Source organism: Hirundo rustica, chromosome Z, assembly GCF_015227805.2.
Source record: "Hirundo rustica isolate bHirRus1 chromosome Z, bHirRus1.pri.v3, whole genome shotgun sequence".
Taxonomy (NCBI): domain Eukaryota; kingdom Metazoa; phylum Chordata; class Aves; order Passeriformes; family Hirundinidae; genus Hirundo; species Hirundo rustica.
In genome coordinates, this window is record NC_053488.1 from 18496741 (window position 1) to 18513901 (window position 17161).

At 36.7% G+C, this 17161-nt stretch overlaps 1 protein-coding gene across 1 annotated transcript in view; it reads right to left on the reverse strand.

Annotated features, from left to right (window-relative positions):
• Positions 1–17161, reverse strand: part of SLC1A3 (solute carrier family 1 member 3) — a 58445-nt gene that overhangs the window by 9017 nt on the left and 32267 nt on the right. Inside the window, exon 4 of the mRNA XM_040090913.2 lies at positions 4599–4803. Within this exon, the coding sequence (XP_039946847.1) occupies positions 4599–4803 (205 nt within the window). The remainder of the gene's footprint in view (positions 1–4598; positions 4804–17161) is intronic.

The window sequence follows — 17161 nt, forward strand, 5'->3', positions numbered from 1 at the left end:
AAAGAAAAGAAAAGAAAAGAAAAGAAAAGAAAAGAAAAGAAGAAAACAAATTTAGGAAGATATTTCTTAGGTAAGTCCTAAGGCTCCAGTCTCCCTCCAGGACTCTGTCTCCCAGCAGCAACCATATAAAAGCATTGACAAGTCCACTTAAAATCCATATAAAAGCATTGACAAGTCCACTGAAAATCTGTCCCACTTTGGTTATGTTCTCCATTTCATTTTGCACCTTCCAGTGGCTACCAATACAAACTAGGAAAGAAACCTGCCTCAGGTTGCTGTAAGACGCAATGTGCACGTCTGATATATCCAAAGATGTGATTTAAATGTTCAATGCATATTCCAGTGATGATTTCCAGGTGTGTAAAGCTGTGGGTTGGTATTACACTGCTGAGTGTGGACAGCTATGAGAAGTACTGTGTTTTTTGCTTGGACCATCAAACAGGGTGTTACAGAAACAGATTTGTGCCAGATGAATCATTCCTCTTCATAAATCTGAGAAACATGCAAAATAATGGATGGAAACTTTTGAAAATAAAATGGTGGGGTCAGATCTGGATACCTAAGAATATTACACATACTTGTAAGCTATTTTTTTTTTTTTTTTAAATTAATCTGCTACAATAAAATAATTTTAATGTAAAAATCTAGGGTTTGGTTCCAAGTTCAAAAAGTTTTGTGTGTGGCAAGTTTTAAATCCTGGTAGTTCAATAAATCCTGGTACTTTCGGTTGCTGCTGAAAGTGAGTAAAAACTTTCACTATATATGTCCTGTTTTTCTACATTGATTTTAGAAACCCCCTTATGCTTTAAAGCACAAGAAATACAAGGCACTTAAATGTTAACATAATCTACAGGACATCTTTAATTAAGAGCAATGGTTTAGAACTTGCTAGTTAAGCTAAGTGTTCTGTTGCAGTAGAATACTATCAGAAGAATTTTTTAAACTGTATTGGAAAACTGCTGGAGTGTTCCTATAACTCCTAAATGAAGATGTTTTCAGAATTCAACTTTAAATAATGTGGGGTTAAAAACAGTACTAATTTCCAGTTTAAATTTGGTAATAGTGATTTCCATTTCTTTTTGTATGTTTTTATCTTATTTAGCTCTCTTCCCACATTTTTTTTGTACATGAATAGTTTCTCAGTATTTTTTGCTTTATATGTTGTGCTCTTTTGATAATTCCAACAATTCCTCTCTTCACTGTGTTCATTTTGAATGAATCTCTGAATTAAGAAAATGGAATATGCTCAGTATTCTAAATGGTCACATTCCTCTGGCTTTAGTTCATGTCTTGGTGTTCTGTCACTTAATGTATTTCCTAAAGCAGAATAGAACATTTTTTGTCGTTTTGATGATAATTTGCTATGTCAAAGCGGAAATTACTGTTAACTTCTAAATGTTTACTTCACATGTGTTGAGGCGCTACAAGGAGGTAACCAAACATACAAACAATGTGCAAGAGCTGGTCATTTTGTTGCTATGACTTTACAGTATTGTGTTGTGCCAGGGTCTTATCACTTTTTTTTTTTTTTTTTTTTTTTTTTTTTTTTTTTTTTTTTTAAATCTCAACACAAAGTGCTTGGACTTTCTTGTCATCTGCAAATTTGATTGTGTGCATCTTATGGCAATGTCATTCGTAAAAATATCAAGTGAAGTACTCCCAATCCTTCAACAACTTACATTGTTATCTCCACAAATTTTAAAATTCTTACAGTCCCTTGCTCAACTATTTCACTTTTGTCACCTTAAAACCTGTTTTTTCTCAGAAATTAAAAAAAAAAACAAACCCCAACCAAATAAACAAAACAAAACAAAAATCAAAAAAACCCCCAAACAATAACAAGAACAGAAAATAAGAAAAATAAATAGGAAATGAGCAATATTATGGAAGAGAGACGGTACAATTTATGTTTCAGAAACCTTTGTGGTTTTTCTAGCTTGTTTGTTTTATGTATTTTTCATTTTTGTTTATTATGAACTCTCTACTTTTTCCTTTAATGCATTTATATCCTTCACTATATTCATGATCAAACTAATGGCCTGTTATCTGCTTAAATAATTTCCCAAATCTTTTTTGAAACTTCAGTCTGGAAGACATTTAGTTTGCTTTCAAGAGTTCTAGATAATAACTTCCAAACTTGAGAGATTTATGAAAAATAACTTGTTGCTACATCCATAACTTTATGCCCTAATTATTACATTATTTTGAGATGAAGATCATATAATTCCTGTACTTTATTACATTACATTCTTTGAATTTATTTCTAGTTTAGATATAGACTTTTGCATTTCTCTACTGCTCTTCTGCATCACTATACTGAGTTCATCAACATCCTTACTGAAGACAGAGGCATTTGGACCTGGGTCTAGTTTGTTTTTTAATCTTTAATCTAGAAATCTTTAATGCAGAAAGTTTTACTGGTTTCTGTTTATACAACTAAAGATAACATTACAATTTCTTTTCAATTCTTCTGCATGATGTAACTCAGCTGGATCTTGAAAAGTTTATACTTTATGCTCTTCTTGACCTCCACATTTCAGCTTTTTTTATTGCTACAGCAGTAACTGGTAAATTATATCAGTTCAAGATGGTCTGTGGGGTCCAAATGAAGCATTTACATTATAGAAAGACACATTCTAGGTTTCACTGAATCACTAATGTCCTCGTTTTTAAAAAGCAGTATAACTACTTATTATTTTGTCCATTGAACAGCTCAGATTAAGACCAAGCTAATGATAGAGGGTTTTGAGAAGCAAAGTAAAAAAAGCACTCCTAAGGACTTCTAACGTAGGTGACAAGAAGTTCTTAATTTTTTGTTGTTGTGGTTATCATTCACAATTTTTTTTCTTCTGTTTTGAACCTATGAGTATTTGTCATGTGACATCCTTGAAAATCTACCAGTCATTGCAGAGATGGAGAATATCTCAGTATCTCCCAGGTTAACAAAACACTGTTCTAGAAAAGCAGGTCCTGAATTGACTTTAATGCACCTTGCTGTCAATTTATGAATTTGACATATTGAAAAAAGTAATTTTTTGATTTGCCAAGCTGGGTGGGTTTTCTTCACTTCTCATAGCAAGTACTGTTGTCTCAATATGCTTGGAAACAAAGCAGCCTTTGTTGGTTTTGTTCAGGGGGTGTTTTATTTCGAAATGAAAAAAAAGATATTTTTTACCTGTTTGAAGCAAGCTTCCACCAGATTTGGAGGGAACATATTTCTGTGAAAGAGAAAGAAAATAACATGAGAAATAATAATACCCTAAGAATTCCTTTAGTAATGACACAGCTAATAAAAGAATTGAACAGCTAATTTTTGAGGAATCCTAAGACTAATATGTGATTACATGTACAGTGAGTAAAGCTTTGCATGTAGCATTGGCTTGTTAGCTTTACCAGGATGAAAGGTAGGATTGGATAGCTCCTAGCAACTGGAATCTTGATATTCAGTATCGTATAGCAGGTCTGGTTACGGAGAAGCATATTAGCAAAATTATTAAGTGTACAAAGCTTTGTAGGCTCACTTTTAATTTTGTACTTATTAATGCATTATGAATCCAGATTAATAAATAATTTAATAATATTTAATAGATTTTGAGTTCTCAAACAATTTTTGCATTTATGTAGCCTAGTACTTAATGATATTTATCACTTGATTTAGTCTTGTTGTGGTTACACCCCAAATTTTTCTGAAGTTTGAGTATTCTATAATAATAATACATACACGTGTGTGTACATTTGATGCAGATGGGGTTTTTTATTTGTTTTCCTTTGTTTTGTGTATTTCTGAGGGGTTTAGAAGCAGCCTAAATGAATAAATCTTGAGGAATCTGAGTGCAAACCTCTTCATGGAGGTTTCTGTAGTCCCCCTTTCTGGCAGCGTGATCCTTGGAGGCCTTTCTTCATGTCTCCGGATTCTCCAAATGGGTTAGTGGAACACAAAATTTTGGTGGTTTTACCTGTGGAAAAGCTCCTGAGTTCAAAACCTCAGCTTCCCTACTCCCTGGAATATATGTTTGACATATTAACTCTATAAAAGAGGTACTGTAGAGTCTCTGAGCAAGGAACAAACAAGATTTTATGTCTATGCCCTCTATTCCAAGCATTTTAGTTGCCTGTTCCTGGAAGTTATTACCCATTCATATAATTGAATAAATTGAGTAGATGCACCAAGACAATTCAAAATCAAAATAAATAACTAAATCAAGGATTCAAGTGAAGTGAGAAAACTGTTGCAATTTGGAAGAAAAGGGGGAGGATTTAGTAATAAGGTCTGTGCTACAGAAGAAGGAAAAGAGACCCATGCAGATAGCAAAACAGAGCTCTTTCTTTTGAGAGAGAGGAAGAAAGAAAGAAAGAAAGAAAGAATCATTCTTTTAGTATTAAAAGCAGTTTCTTTCCCCGCAACAACTTGAATTGGAAATAAATCCATGTATCCCTTTTTAGCATTGTAAGGGTTAGAGATACTGATATCATACAGTTGAAAGAAATTTGGCAACTTTTTGCGGTCACTGTTTAAAATTCTCTACTTTTGTTCTCTGTGCATCTAAGGTTATTGTCATAGCTATTGGTACAGAAAATGTGCAATATCATAGCCATACCTGATTAAATCAAGAAAGGCATCTGCTGCTGTCACTTGCACAATTTTGCCTTCTCTGTGCATGTTTTCCTTTGTACCTTTCCCAGGGTGGATGATGACCACAATGATTATGCCAATCAGTACAGCAATGATTGTAGTGCTCATGTAGTAGACTACTGCTCGGACTCCCATCTTCCCTGAGGCTTTACTATCCAGGGCAGCAATTCCTAGTAAATTTAAGCACAACAACATTCACTTGATACAGTTGTGAGTAAAGAGGATGAACTAAGCATGATGAAAATTGTTCTGTGGGAAGAGTCTTGATGACCAGGCTTAAAGTTATCCAAGGCAAGATGTCCCTCTTTTGCAGCTGATACTGCCACTGTCATCCCAGCCCACTCCAGGTTATATAATTTTCTATTAAAAGAGTTACAAATTTCTGTGCTTTCTTAACACTTCTTTAAAAGTAAAGATTATTGGTCTGATGCAGTGTCGCACTCCCTATATTCCAGTGAGATAATTCATGGTTTCTGATTAATGCAGTTACCATAGTCTGAAAAATGTGCTGCACATAATTTGTGATTGTAAGATAGAAAAGAGAGTACTCTTGAATTATTGTTATCAACTTAATGTTGATAATGTTTACAACAATTAACACAGATGAAGAGTTTTCTTTAATCCCCAGTGGGCAACCTCAGATTACCTCTGTCCTATGACACAGGAATTTAAAACAGATTAAATGCTGCTAGCTGGTTTCAGAAGATCCTTACCATTGCATGAATAGGCCTTAACAGTCTTTCATAAACTTTGCAGAACTTGCAACATTAATCCTGATTCTTGGCTCTGTTTGGATTTAGCGTGATTATTAGGGTGCTCCCTATGGCATCTTCTACAGTGTTTGCACTGATGAATGGCTGCAATGTATTTTCTAATAGAAGCTGCACTTCTGTCAGGGAAAGAGTTCTGAGTCTCTGAGAAGGAATGTCTCATGAGAGCTGTCAGAAATGGAAATGCTCTTTCTCTTTCCAGCAGATGCAGCTAAGTCTGATAGTTCTTCTCGTAAAATGTCCCACTGCTCCTTCTCCTTGATGCTCATGCTCCATCTGGAGGGGCTGTGCCATCTGCCTCAAAGCAGTGTTCATGATTCTTGTTGCAATCAAGCTTTCAAAATGCAGAATGAAAACCAGGATTAGGAAAGGATCTTTTAGCTTTGTTATCTCCTCCTGTATGGAATTGCTTAATCCATACTTCCAAAGACTGCTTACACACTTATATGGATGCCACCTTTGAACATAGAAAACATAAAAATGTTGACCAACTTCTGCTCTGGGTGTCTGTCTCAGAGGAGAAAGCATTTAAAGTAAAGCAGGAGGACTGCATGAATATAAATAATATAAAAAATTGAATCATGGCCTGACAAAACTCAATGTTTTAAAAATTATTGTAGCTATATAATACTTCTGTCTGTCTTCTAAAGGAGGAGATAAATTCTCTCGGAGCTACAGTGAAAGTGTTCTAGTCCCTGATGTAGCTGAGATTAGGGATGTGCCCCAGGCTCTGATCAAATCTTCGAAGTATAAAACCAATAACATGCTTCATACTTACCCTTTCAGTTCAGCTTTTTTAATTTTCTGCCCTTTTGGCAGAAACCATTAGAGTCAGTAAGATTTGTACCCACAAAAGAAATTGCGAAGGGACATCACTAGATTCACACACTGAATTGCTTGGTTTATGTGTGTGCCATTGTAGTGGAAGAACAAAGTGTTACTGGTACAGCAAGAAACTGAACATGGAAATCCAACATTTGATCCTTCATTTCTCTACTCAGCTTTTCCAAAACTGGATTATTATGCTCATGGTAAGTTCACATTTACAATTTGAAATGCTGTGCGGGAAACAGTAAACACTAGCAAATTACAGATAGCTTTTTTAATGTTACGAAAGGGAAGTCCTGTAAACCTCCTATTTGTGGATGGATGATTGGGGTTTCTTTAAGAGTCCTCAAGTAATGTAAATATGTCAGGTAATGTAAATATGAAACAATGCCAAAAAAAAGTTAATAATTTTTTGAGAATTTCAGATCTGCTATCAAACTGGACAGCATTTATCTCAGACAGCATTTGTTACAAAATTTATTTCAAATTATTAAAATGAAACTTAAAATAAAACATAACTTAGAAAGTGAAAAATGAATGTTTACATACTAGTCCAGTCAATTTCATTTTTCTATATTTTAATTGGGTTTTTTTTTTTTCCCGTTTTTACTTTTTCTTTCTAAAGTAGCAGCAATGATCTATCTATTTTTTCATTTTGGATATGACCATTTTTAAACTTGTTTTACAACCTTAGCACAAAATTTAACCTGTACAGTTTAGTAGGAATGTTTGGAAATGCAGAGATTTTGAATTAGTCATTTTCCAGTATTCTGCCCTTTACAGATAATATATTCAGGACCAGAGGCTGAGCACGGTAATTCTTAGAGTATATGTAAGCACACCTGCCTGTGCTTTAACCAAGCCTGATGTTTTTTTGTACCTCAGCCTCTGTAGCAGGTTGAGCTTCCTTCACTCCAAAAATCATCAGGAGTCAGTGTAGGGCATACCATACCAGTAAAGGTTGATGTTTTGAAGGATTAGATCTTTTGATCCTATTTTCTTCTTGGGCTGATTCTGGGATTGGATGGTGAACTATGTTAAAGCAGAATGTCAGGGAGCAAGAGACATGCTCTTGTCTTTGTAAGCTGCTTTCCAGCCTGATTTCCTGGGGCGCACTCTGGCTGGGACTACGTGGCTCCTTATTTTAGGTTGCTTAGTCTCATTCCTGCTCTTGCTGTCATGTAATTTATTTCTCATCTTGGACATAGGGAACAGGAATTCCTGTCTTCTTAAGCTGTAACTGCTTGCAGCATGTATAGCAGAAAGCATTCAAAGCAGATGGATGACAGGCCTAAGTATGAACAAAAGCTGTGTGAGGAGGAAGCAAGTGCTCACCTCTGAGAGCCCTGACTGGGGACCTTCTGGGCTGTCTCCCTCCCCTTAATTGCTGTCTGGGCAATTAATGGGAACTCAGCAAACTGCAAAAGTTTCCAGCGTACCAACAACAACAATTGTCAAAAATAATATTTAAAATCTGTTTTTAAAACACAAGAAAATGAAAGGGGTTGTTTTCTTTGCATTTTAAGATGTTGACAAGACTTCTTAGAACTGAATGGGGCTCTGGAAAGGTCCCCAAAGCTTTCATGTGTCACAAAGCATTGTGTCCTCAGTGTGTCTTTTCACAGTCAGCCAGCAAAACCCCCATTGTCCCGCGGGAGATGTATGTGTTCCTTTCATCCCGCTCGCCGCTCTCTCCTCCACACGCTGCTGGCTCCAGCACCTCTGCCTCCTCTCTTCCTCTCCCCTCCCCTTCCCCAGGGGGCCTGGGAAACTTTGCCGTGCCACCAGTCCCCACGCACAGGGATGCCTTGGAGTTGTCAAGGCGATCTGGAGCAGAGCCCCTGTAATTTCTCCCAGCGTGTGCGCTCACACAACATGAATGGGAAGATTTTTTAAGTACTGGTGGGGAGCGAGGGAGGCTGGGGAGAAGGAAGGGAAGAAAAGAATGAAGAGGGTAGGCATAAGCCTGTAAAACTGCAAAAAACTCTCCAGCCTTTACCCCCGTCTTCTTCCTTCACCTACCCCTTCACTCTCTTGAGAAGAAACGCTGCGTATGGAATAAAGACACGAGAAGGAATTCTTCAGAATGTCACAAAGGAAAAGGCTATTTTGTTCTTTAACAAAGACGTTAGAGAAGAAATGAAAATATTTTAGGATATAGGAAAGGAAAGGAGAAGGTAAATACCTAAATACAAGGGGTGAGAGAGAGAAAAGATGCGGGGAAAAGGAGAAAAAGACTCTAGTTAGGACGACTTTAACAATTCTGAATTGTTAATCTGGTAGTTGTGTTCGCTCACCTGATTTGATCACTGTTCTGTAAGCTGGCATGAACTATCGATTCAATCAAATGTCATGAATAGCTACTATATTATGAATAGGTACAATATTATGTCAATTATATTTGTTTATATTGTATTTATGATTTTATATAATACAGAATTCTGGAATATACCAAATCCAGAGCTGCTGCTATTTTTAATTTTCATGAAAGCAATGCTGCACATTATGTGTAATCCTGGATTATAGCAGGGCACACTAATGCAGAGGCATGGTACTGTAGGGATGGTACTGATCTTGGAAGATCAAGCATAAAATACAATGAGCATTTTTTCTTTAGATAATGCTTAAGCCAAACAGCTTTGAATCTGCTTGTTCAAGAGTAAATTTCAAGGAATTGCTTTAAAGGCTGAAATGTAGAACTTAAGCTAAAAGTCCTACAGCTTCAGAATACTTTCTCTCTTTAATTAGCACAATAGAATCAATGGAATAAACTGATTTTTGCAGAGCAGCCAATGTTCTCAATGAGCTGAGGACTATTTCAGTCTGAGTTTTGAGTTTATGCCTAATTTTCTCTATTACATTACTTGAAACTTTCTTCCTGTAGTTTTTCCTTTTTTAAAAATATACGTATTACACAATTAGATGCAAAATGCTTTTTCCCACAACAGTAACTGCTCAGCTGCTCAGTATGCCTGAAGCCCTGTTTCTGTGTAAATTCCTAGTTAGCAAAGTGTCCTTGGGTTTATATTTGGCTCCAAAATTAATCACTAACTAACAAGCAAGAGCCCATAAATAGTATCTTTTAAATAGGATCTCTTTTCTTACACTCCAAAGTAAATAGCAACCCTCTGAGGAAAAACAGTCATTATGTAGGATTGATTCTAGTACCTTGGGTGATTTTATCTTTCCTCAGAGCAAGCAAGACTGCCACTAGGAATAGAGGGTATGCATGTGAGCATATACATTTATGCATGCCTATAATTTCCATTTGAAAACAGTTAAAATGCTCAGCCACTGCTTATCATATTGAAAGTCCCTGTTTCTGAATATTTTTGCTGGCATTTAAAAACTTTTGAAAAAACTACGTATTTTGTGTGTTTGCTTTCCTAGATTAAAGCTCTTGTGGTTTTAAGCTTTTTCTCCAGTGTTTTTAAATTTTTATTTCTTTAAAATCCCTTTTGATGCGTAATGATAACGATTTTAAATACAGAACATTTCAGCTGGGGCTGTAAATGGCAATCTAGGCCAACTAGACTTCAAGACTGACCAAAACCCAAAGTTACTAATGCCATTGACTTCTTCAATGCTGAGAGGTAGGGGTTATTGGCCACCTCTCTGGGAAGCTTGTTCCAGTGTGCTACCTCCCTCCCTGGAAAGAAATGTTTCTTAAAGTCCAGTCTGAATCTCCCCTGGTGCAATTTGAACCATTCCCACTGGTCCTGTCACTTGATCCAGGGAGGCGAGATCAGCATTATCCTCTCCCCTTTCCCTCCTCAGGAAGCTGCAGAAAGCAGAGAGGTCATCCCTCAGCCTCCTTTTCTCCAAACTGGACAAGCCCAAAGTCCTCCGTCACTCCTCACAGGACAGTGGTAATTCTGCTCAGTAGGCGAGAGACTGTGCTCAGAACCCAGGTGCAGTCTGAGCAGTCACTGCCACGAGGTTCCCATCTGTGGGCGCAGGACTGAACACCTCCTGGTCAGGATTCTGCCAAGATGTAGCAACATGTACATAAAAATACATAAAATACATAAAATAATGAGGCAGTTCTGAATGAGTATGTAGAACAAACTCTCCATTCTGGTCCTTATACATGTTGACTTCTTGAAACAAAAAAAAAGAGGATTTCTATGACCGTGATGAATTATTTCCTTATTCAGCATATTAGAACTGGATTGATGGCACTTTCTTGCCAATGGATATTTTTATATAAATTCCCTTTAGATGTTTTGAATTTTAGATGTTTTGAACATTATGAACCGAGCATCTTTTTATTCCTAATTATTTTCCTGTTTACTTTCTACAGTCTCTTCATTAGGAAATTGCAGTTGCTTGTTAAGGACTCCTATGGTGGAGCAGTAATAATGGCAACTGTTGACTCAGGAGTGTTGCCCTAATTTTGATTCTTTAAGGTTGTCTTTCGCTCTCCTAATGAAGCAGCCTCAAATAGGCTGCTCCCACCATCCACATCCACTAAGCACTGTGGGATGAGTAAACTCTCAGTGTGAGACCATGAGAACAATCCCTTTTGTGTACATTGATGAGGATTTGTGGAAATGAAGAATACTGTGCAAGGTCACAGTAAAATATACTGACAGAAAATTTGTAAGGAAAAGCAATAGTTAGGTAAAGACAGTGGAAGTATTGCCCAAGTTTAATTAACATGATTAAGCACTAGATCTTTATTCTAATAGCAGCTGAACATGTCCTCTGTGGGGCTGAGCATTCCCAGAGAACTAAAGTTAAATTTAGGCTTTGACATTTGGGCCCTTTACAAGATCAGGTAAAAATTTTACCCAATCTCTAGATTACAGTTTTTAATAATAGTAACAGTAAAATAATAAAATTGCAAAGAAAAAAGACAGTAGCATGTTCAAAGAACTATATGTATAGGTGAAGTTAATTAATATTAAATCAATACATCTAATGACTTGTTGAAGCCACTTAAAATGTATGTCTGAAATATAGCTCTGTATGCCTTTTTACATGAACTGATTAGACAAGTTGCTCCCAAATCTCAATTTAACTTATCTTTGTTTTGATACAAATTTTTAGATAACGAAATTGGATATCATATTATTTTTTCCAGTTCTTTAAGAACAGTGGGCAAATAGAGGAAAATTAGCAGTTGTATTTAATCCAAAATTATGTGACTGTGATTAAGCCAAGCTGACTAATGAAACCCATGGCTGGGATATAGTAATGCAATTCAAAGAGCCAATTAAGTGGCTAAGAGTGGCTCGTAAATGACTAGCCTTGCCCCACAGTTTTACAGTCCTGCCCCATCCTTGCCAGAAAACTATCAACTTTGGGTTTTGTAGGGTTAATTATTTTCTGACAGTTTGCCATTTTGAGTCACCCCAGAATTGAACACCAGCTCTTTTACAAGGGAAGCAGAAAGAAAGAATGTCTGGGGCAGAAAACTAGCAAACACCTGCTCTTTTAGCCACAGTTTATTCCTTAGAAGGAGAATGTTTGTGAAACCATGTCAATTATGTCTGAACATCACTGAGCGATGTAAATGGAAGAGGCCCAAATAATCTCTAGTGAGTTTTAACTTTTGGTTAACCAATAATAGTAAAAGACAGTTTTGTTGTGGTTCATCACTATTAACACCCTTTCAGTAAAATAGCTTCACTTTATGAAAGTTACTATTTGGTGTCAGTGCATTTTAATTGTTATATAAAATATGACAGTAATCCATGCTTGAAAGTATTTCTTGGGCCATCAAGTTTATCCTTCTGATACAGCAGGGAAATATATTCTACAGTATTGGTTAAAAACTTACTGAGCTTGAGGTTCAAACCAATAACAATTTTTATCCAAACGATTTCCACGTTTTGGTATTCCACAGCCTTACTCTCCTTTTAGTTTGCTTATTTCAGTACAAAAATAATTTGATTGGTCAGTGGCTCAATGTCCAGATGGAGACCAGATGGAGATGGTGTCCCTCAGGAGTCTGTGCTGCTATCAGCACTGTTTGATATTTTCATCAATGACACAGACAGTGGGATTGAGTGCAACCTCAGTAGGTTTGCAGAAGATACCAAGGAGAGAGGTGTTGGACATGCCCAAGGAATAAGGTGTCATCCAGAGGGACCTGGACAAGCTCAAGGAGTGGTCCCAGGTGAACATCATGAGGTTTAAGCAAGACCAGGTGCCAAGTGCTGCACCCAGGTCAGAGCAACCCCCAGTATCGGCACAGTCTGGGCATGAACAGACCCAGAGCAGCCCTGCCCAGAAGGACCTGGTGGGTGAGAGGCTGGACATGGGCCAGTAAAAGAAGCATAGCAAGCAGGTCAAGAGAGGTGATTTTACACTTCTACTATACGCTCATGACGCTCCACCTGCACGGGATCTGGAGTACTGCATCCAGCTCTTTTGGGTCCTCAGCACAAGAAAGACACGGACCTGTTGGAGCAAGTCCAGGGGCCACAAAGATTTCAGAGGCATAGAGCACCTCTTATTTGAGGACAAGCTGAGAGAATTAGGGTTAATCAGTCTGGACAGCAGAAGGCTCTGGGGAGACATTTTACCACCTTCTAGTACATAAAGGAGGCCTGTAAGAAAGATGGGGACAGAGTTTTCAGTCAAGTCCGCAATTACAGGAAAAGGGATAATGGTTTTAAAGAGGGTAGATTGAGGTTGGACATAAAGAAGAACTTTTTTACAATGAGGGAGTTGAAACACTCTTGGCCAGAGAGATGGTGTCTTTCCCATCCGTGGAAACTGCCGGTGTCAGTCTGGAGAGGGTTCTGAGCATTGTGATCTAGCTGAAGCTGTCCCAGCTGATTGCAAGGGGCTGGACTAGATGATCATAAAGGCCCCTTCCAATGCAAACTGTTCCATGTTTCCTCCTTTAAAATTCTTCTCTCTGTTAGTAGAGTCACTGAGGGCAAGGAAGAATTTCATAAACCTCCTCAAACTCCGCTTGTTGTTGCTAAAATATTTATAAATGAAGTATAACCCCTCCTGGTAAAATGAAGTAAGTCAATACGGAATACTTGGTGTATCTACTGTGTCAATACATTACTACATGAAAAACTCCTGCAAAATTACACTCTTCTGTTCTGAAAAGTGTAGTTGGCTTGCTTTTTGGGTTTGCAATATTACAGGATACATTTGAACAACCAGTAGGAAAGTACATTTCCTGAAACACATCTGCCTGAGAAGGACCCTGCTGTGTGGCTGTTGAGATACTCATTTAACTCTTCGCATTATTCCATCTTTTGCTCACAGTATTGGAATGTGACAAACAATATGCTTTTTGAAGGGAAACTAGGGAGTAATTTATCTTCTTTATGTGTGCTAAGCAGAGCAGGAGGGAGATGCAAGCAGGGATTCACAGCAAGCCATGGAGCAGTGATTAGTAACAGCTGACAGTCTCAAACCAAGACTCTCTTTCTTTGGTTACCTCATTGTAATAACAGAGTACAAAGAACTGACTGTCTTCAAGCCAAGAATCAGAGACCCAGGAACACAGAAAATAGCAGCTCAAAATTTTTTTTGGTAACAAAACACTATTGCTACCTGCACAGAGCAATTCTAAAAAGACATCCTTTTGTGTCCAGACACTTGGACTAAGCTTTCCTGGAAATGAGATTCTTATGTAGGACATAAAGCTTATTATTTTCTGTGTAAGGAGTGAAAGAAATAAGTATATTTGTTTATGAAAAAGCATAATATAACATGGTAAATAATCTAAGTTTAATCAGGAAACAGGTTTATTTTGGTAGCTGATAAGACAAAGGACATTCAATTAGTTTAAATCCTAAAGTGTATGTTGCAAGACTGAAATAAATATGGTAGTAGTTGTGAGACTTTTATCCTGTTCCCAGAGGATGAAATATTAGTTTTCATTTTTTCTGAATGTATTGCCAAAAATACCTGCTTTAAACATGAAATGCACTGCATCCTATGAAGTGATACAAGAGATGAAATTACCTTTGTCTTCTGGGATGGTGTTGAGCACATTACTCAGTACTCCATAAAAATCTATTGTGCAATTTCTCAAAATACATGTGCAAACTTTAAATTTGCTGAAATTCTTCTCTCACTTTTGGCAAACTGTGCCAGGAGTTCTTCACAGTCATGTTTTCATATGTGCAGCACTTATTAGACAACATCCGACAAAGGTACAGTGCTTCTTGTATCTGACTGACTTTATAGAGTGTGACAAAGCAGCAAACCATTTACAATATTAAATCACTCCTGATGTACATTTGTTGCTACTACAAAAAAAAAAAAAAAAAAAAAAAAAGAAAAAAAAAAAAGAAAAAAAGAAAAAAAAAAGGTGAGAGAATAGAGGTGTCCATAAGGGAACGGTATCTAGAAGTGCAGTCTAGATGTAAAAAATAATTTGCTTTTGCATCTTGGGTATATAACACGTGCTTGAAGAGACACTTATATGAATTGCTAGATAAATTGACATTATTCTAGTCAGAGTGGTGCAAGACTTAGAGAATGGGAAAATAATATTTCCCCCCCTAAAAAAAGAGATATAGGTCTCTATCTGTGTGTGCGAAACAACATGGGTTTTGGGGCATGGGATTGCTCTGGTCAGTAACTGGTCAGAGCTCTATGCTGGAGACATCACCTTCTCACTCAAAATAAAATTCAGTATTGTTGGTGAACCTGTTCTTGGCTTCTTCACTGAAACTTCCAGTAATAGACTCTATTGCAATGATAGTATCTTATTTGGATGTTTGTCCACTAGGATCTAACACTAGTCGAGTTAATTTTATAGAGTTCATGCAGCAACCATCATTTGGAAGGAAGCTTTGCCCAGCTGGATGTGACTCGGTAAAGATTTGAATCAGTGGTAGTGTGCAACAAATGCATCTGGTAACAACCTAGCCTTTGGATTTCTGCTTGTGTTTTTAATTTTAGCACAATTTTTAAAACACTGAGAGCATTGTTTGTTAATTCATCTATACTAAGATAATTTGGAAACAAAGGATGTGATGTTGCCTTTAGGTATGTATAATGAGGCTTGGATTTTTTGAATAGTCTGAAGTTCCACTAGTAACTGTTCACTCACTAAAGAACCTTTAAAAAACCTAAAGGTTTTTGTTGTTGCAGTAGCTACTATCTATTCTTGCAACAGTTTATTAATAATAAAAAATAGCTCTGCTTAGTTGGTTTGCTTTTTAAAAACAAATCTTGTTAGTGATTTGTGCATCTGTGTCCAACTTAAAAGTCCTAAGAATTAATTTTACTTTCAAGCTAGCGGTTCATTCATCTCTTGTGGTTTCACCCGTTGATCTTCCATGATCTGCTAGTGCTTTCTTTTTGTCTATGTTGCACACTGTTGGTGTTTACATCTCCTCATAATCCTTTTAGTTTATTACATTCCTCGCCATGTGCCCTGCATTTTTTCAGTCTGTACTATTTTGCAGCACTGTGTACACTTCCATGGACTGTTCTTGATGGATTCACACTTTGTTTGCTGTCTTTTTTCCTTTCACACTTCAAGTATAATTTTAACTCCCACCAAGTTCAGTTACTATATGCACTGTAGCAACACAAATTGCTTTTAGTGAAATTCCATGGTACCACTGCTGTTCTGCTCTCCATAGTGATAAAAGTTATCTGTGACAGTGATCTTAGTATAACAACTTCTCAGTCTGGGAAGGTTTGTCTTGAAAGACATAATGCCCAAGCTTGTGCTGACATTTGTGCTAAATGATCTAATGTGGTGATGCCTCAGTTCCCCTGAGAGTTCAGGCATAAATTCAAAGATGCACCACTATACAGTGTCTATCCATGTCAAAATTAAATACAGAGTTCTTGCATGTCTCTAAGTCATTATTTGAACTAGAAACTGCAGAGCAGTAACTAATTAGACAATACAGACTACTTATAGGATTCTTATTTTTAAAGAATCACAATGACTTGCATTTGAAAAAAGAAATAATGCACACAAAGTTTTTATCAAAAAGAATGAAGCCTTGTGTTGGTAAAGAATCTAGAGACAGTCTGCGACTTTCTTTATCATATATAATTAAGTCTATTTAAAGAGAACGGGATCTGATACAGAAATCATTTGAAAAAATTTGCATAGACGTTATTAAATTTATGATCCTGTAGTATATTAAACCCCCACTTTTAATCCATTAGTTAATATGTTAATAATAAACAAGAATATCTTAATGCATAACATGATAGCATTTTTCCTATTTTTCACAGGAGTAAATCAGAACCTAACTACACTCTAAATTCCCCCAAGAATTTAATTAGTAAAATTCAAATAAAGTTTAAGAAAAAATTACTTTCTACTTGTGAATTTAAGGTCCCCTGGTAATATGCCATATGAGTACTAACGAGTCATTACTTTAGCTGCAATTAGTTTATTATGTTTTAAATTGTCATTATAATTTGGAGGGGCTTTTTCACAATTCGGTAATGATGTTAAGGATCTTCCGAGAACTCATTAAGAAAGTGTGGAATTGGAGTTTCATGTGAACAGGCTTTTGTTTTCCTTCTTTTCTCTCTTTTGTTTCAATGACCTCTTGAACTTTGGGTCACTGATTCAGTTACAGCCTTGCAACATCAAAGACATACATTTTTTTCTTTGTATTTCTTCATCTTACAGACTTGTAGGAGGCAATGGAAAGAAGCTAATACTTACTCTGGAATGCCTGACAGTAGCAATCGGTACATTTTTATAATATTATTATGTTATTTTCAGGATGTTACAGGGCTAACTACGGATGAAAAACATTTGGCAGCCATAATTCAAGTGCTATACAGTTGCGATCTGGGCAGTATCTGCTTGTTGGCAAGATTCAGCATATGAATCTTTATGATAGGTCAGAGGACCAAAGAAAATATCAGCTGAATTCAAACTAAACACGTGAAAAAGAAGATAGGGGTTTTTTAGGTTATTCATTACTGGACTGTGATGTTCCGCAGACCAGAAAACTAGCCTCTC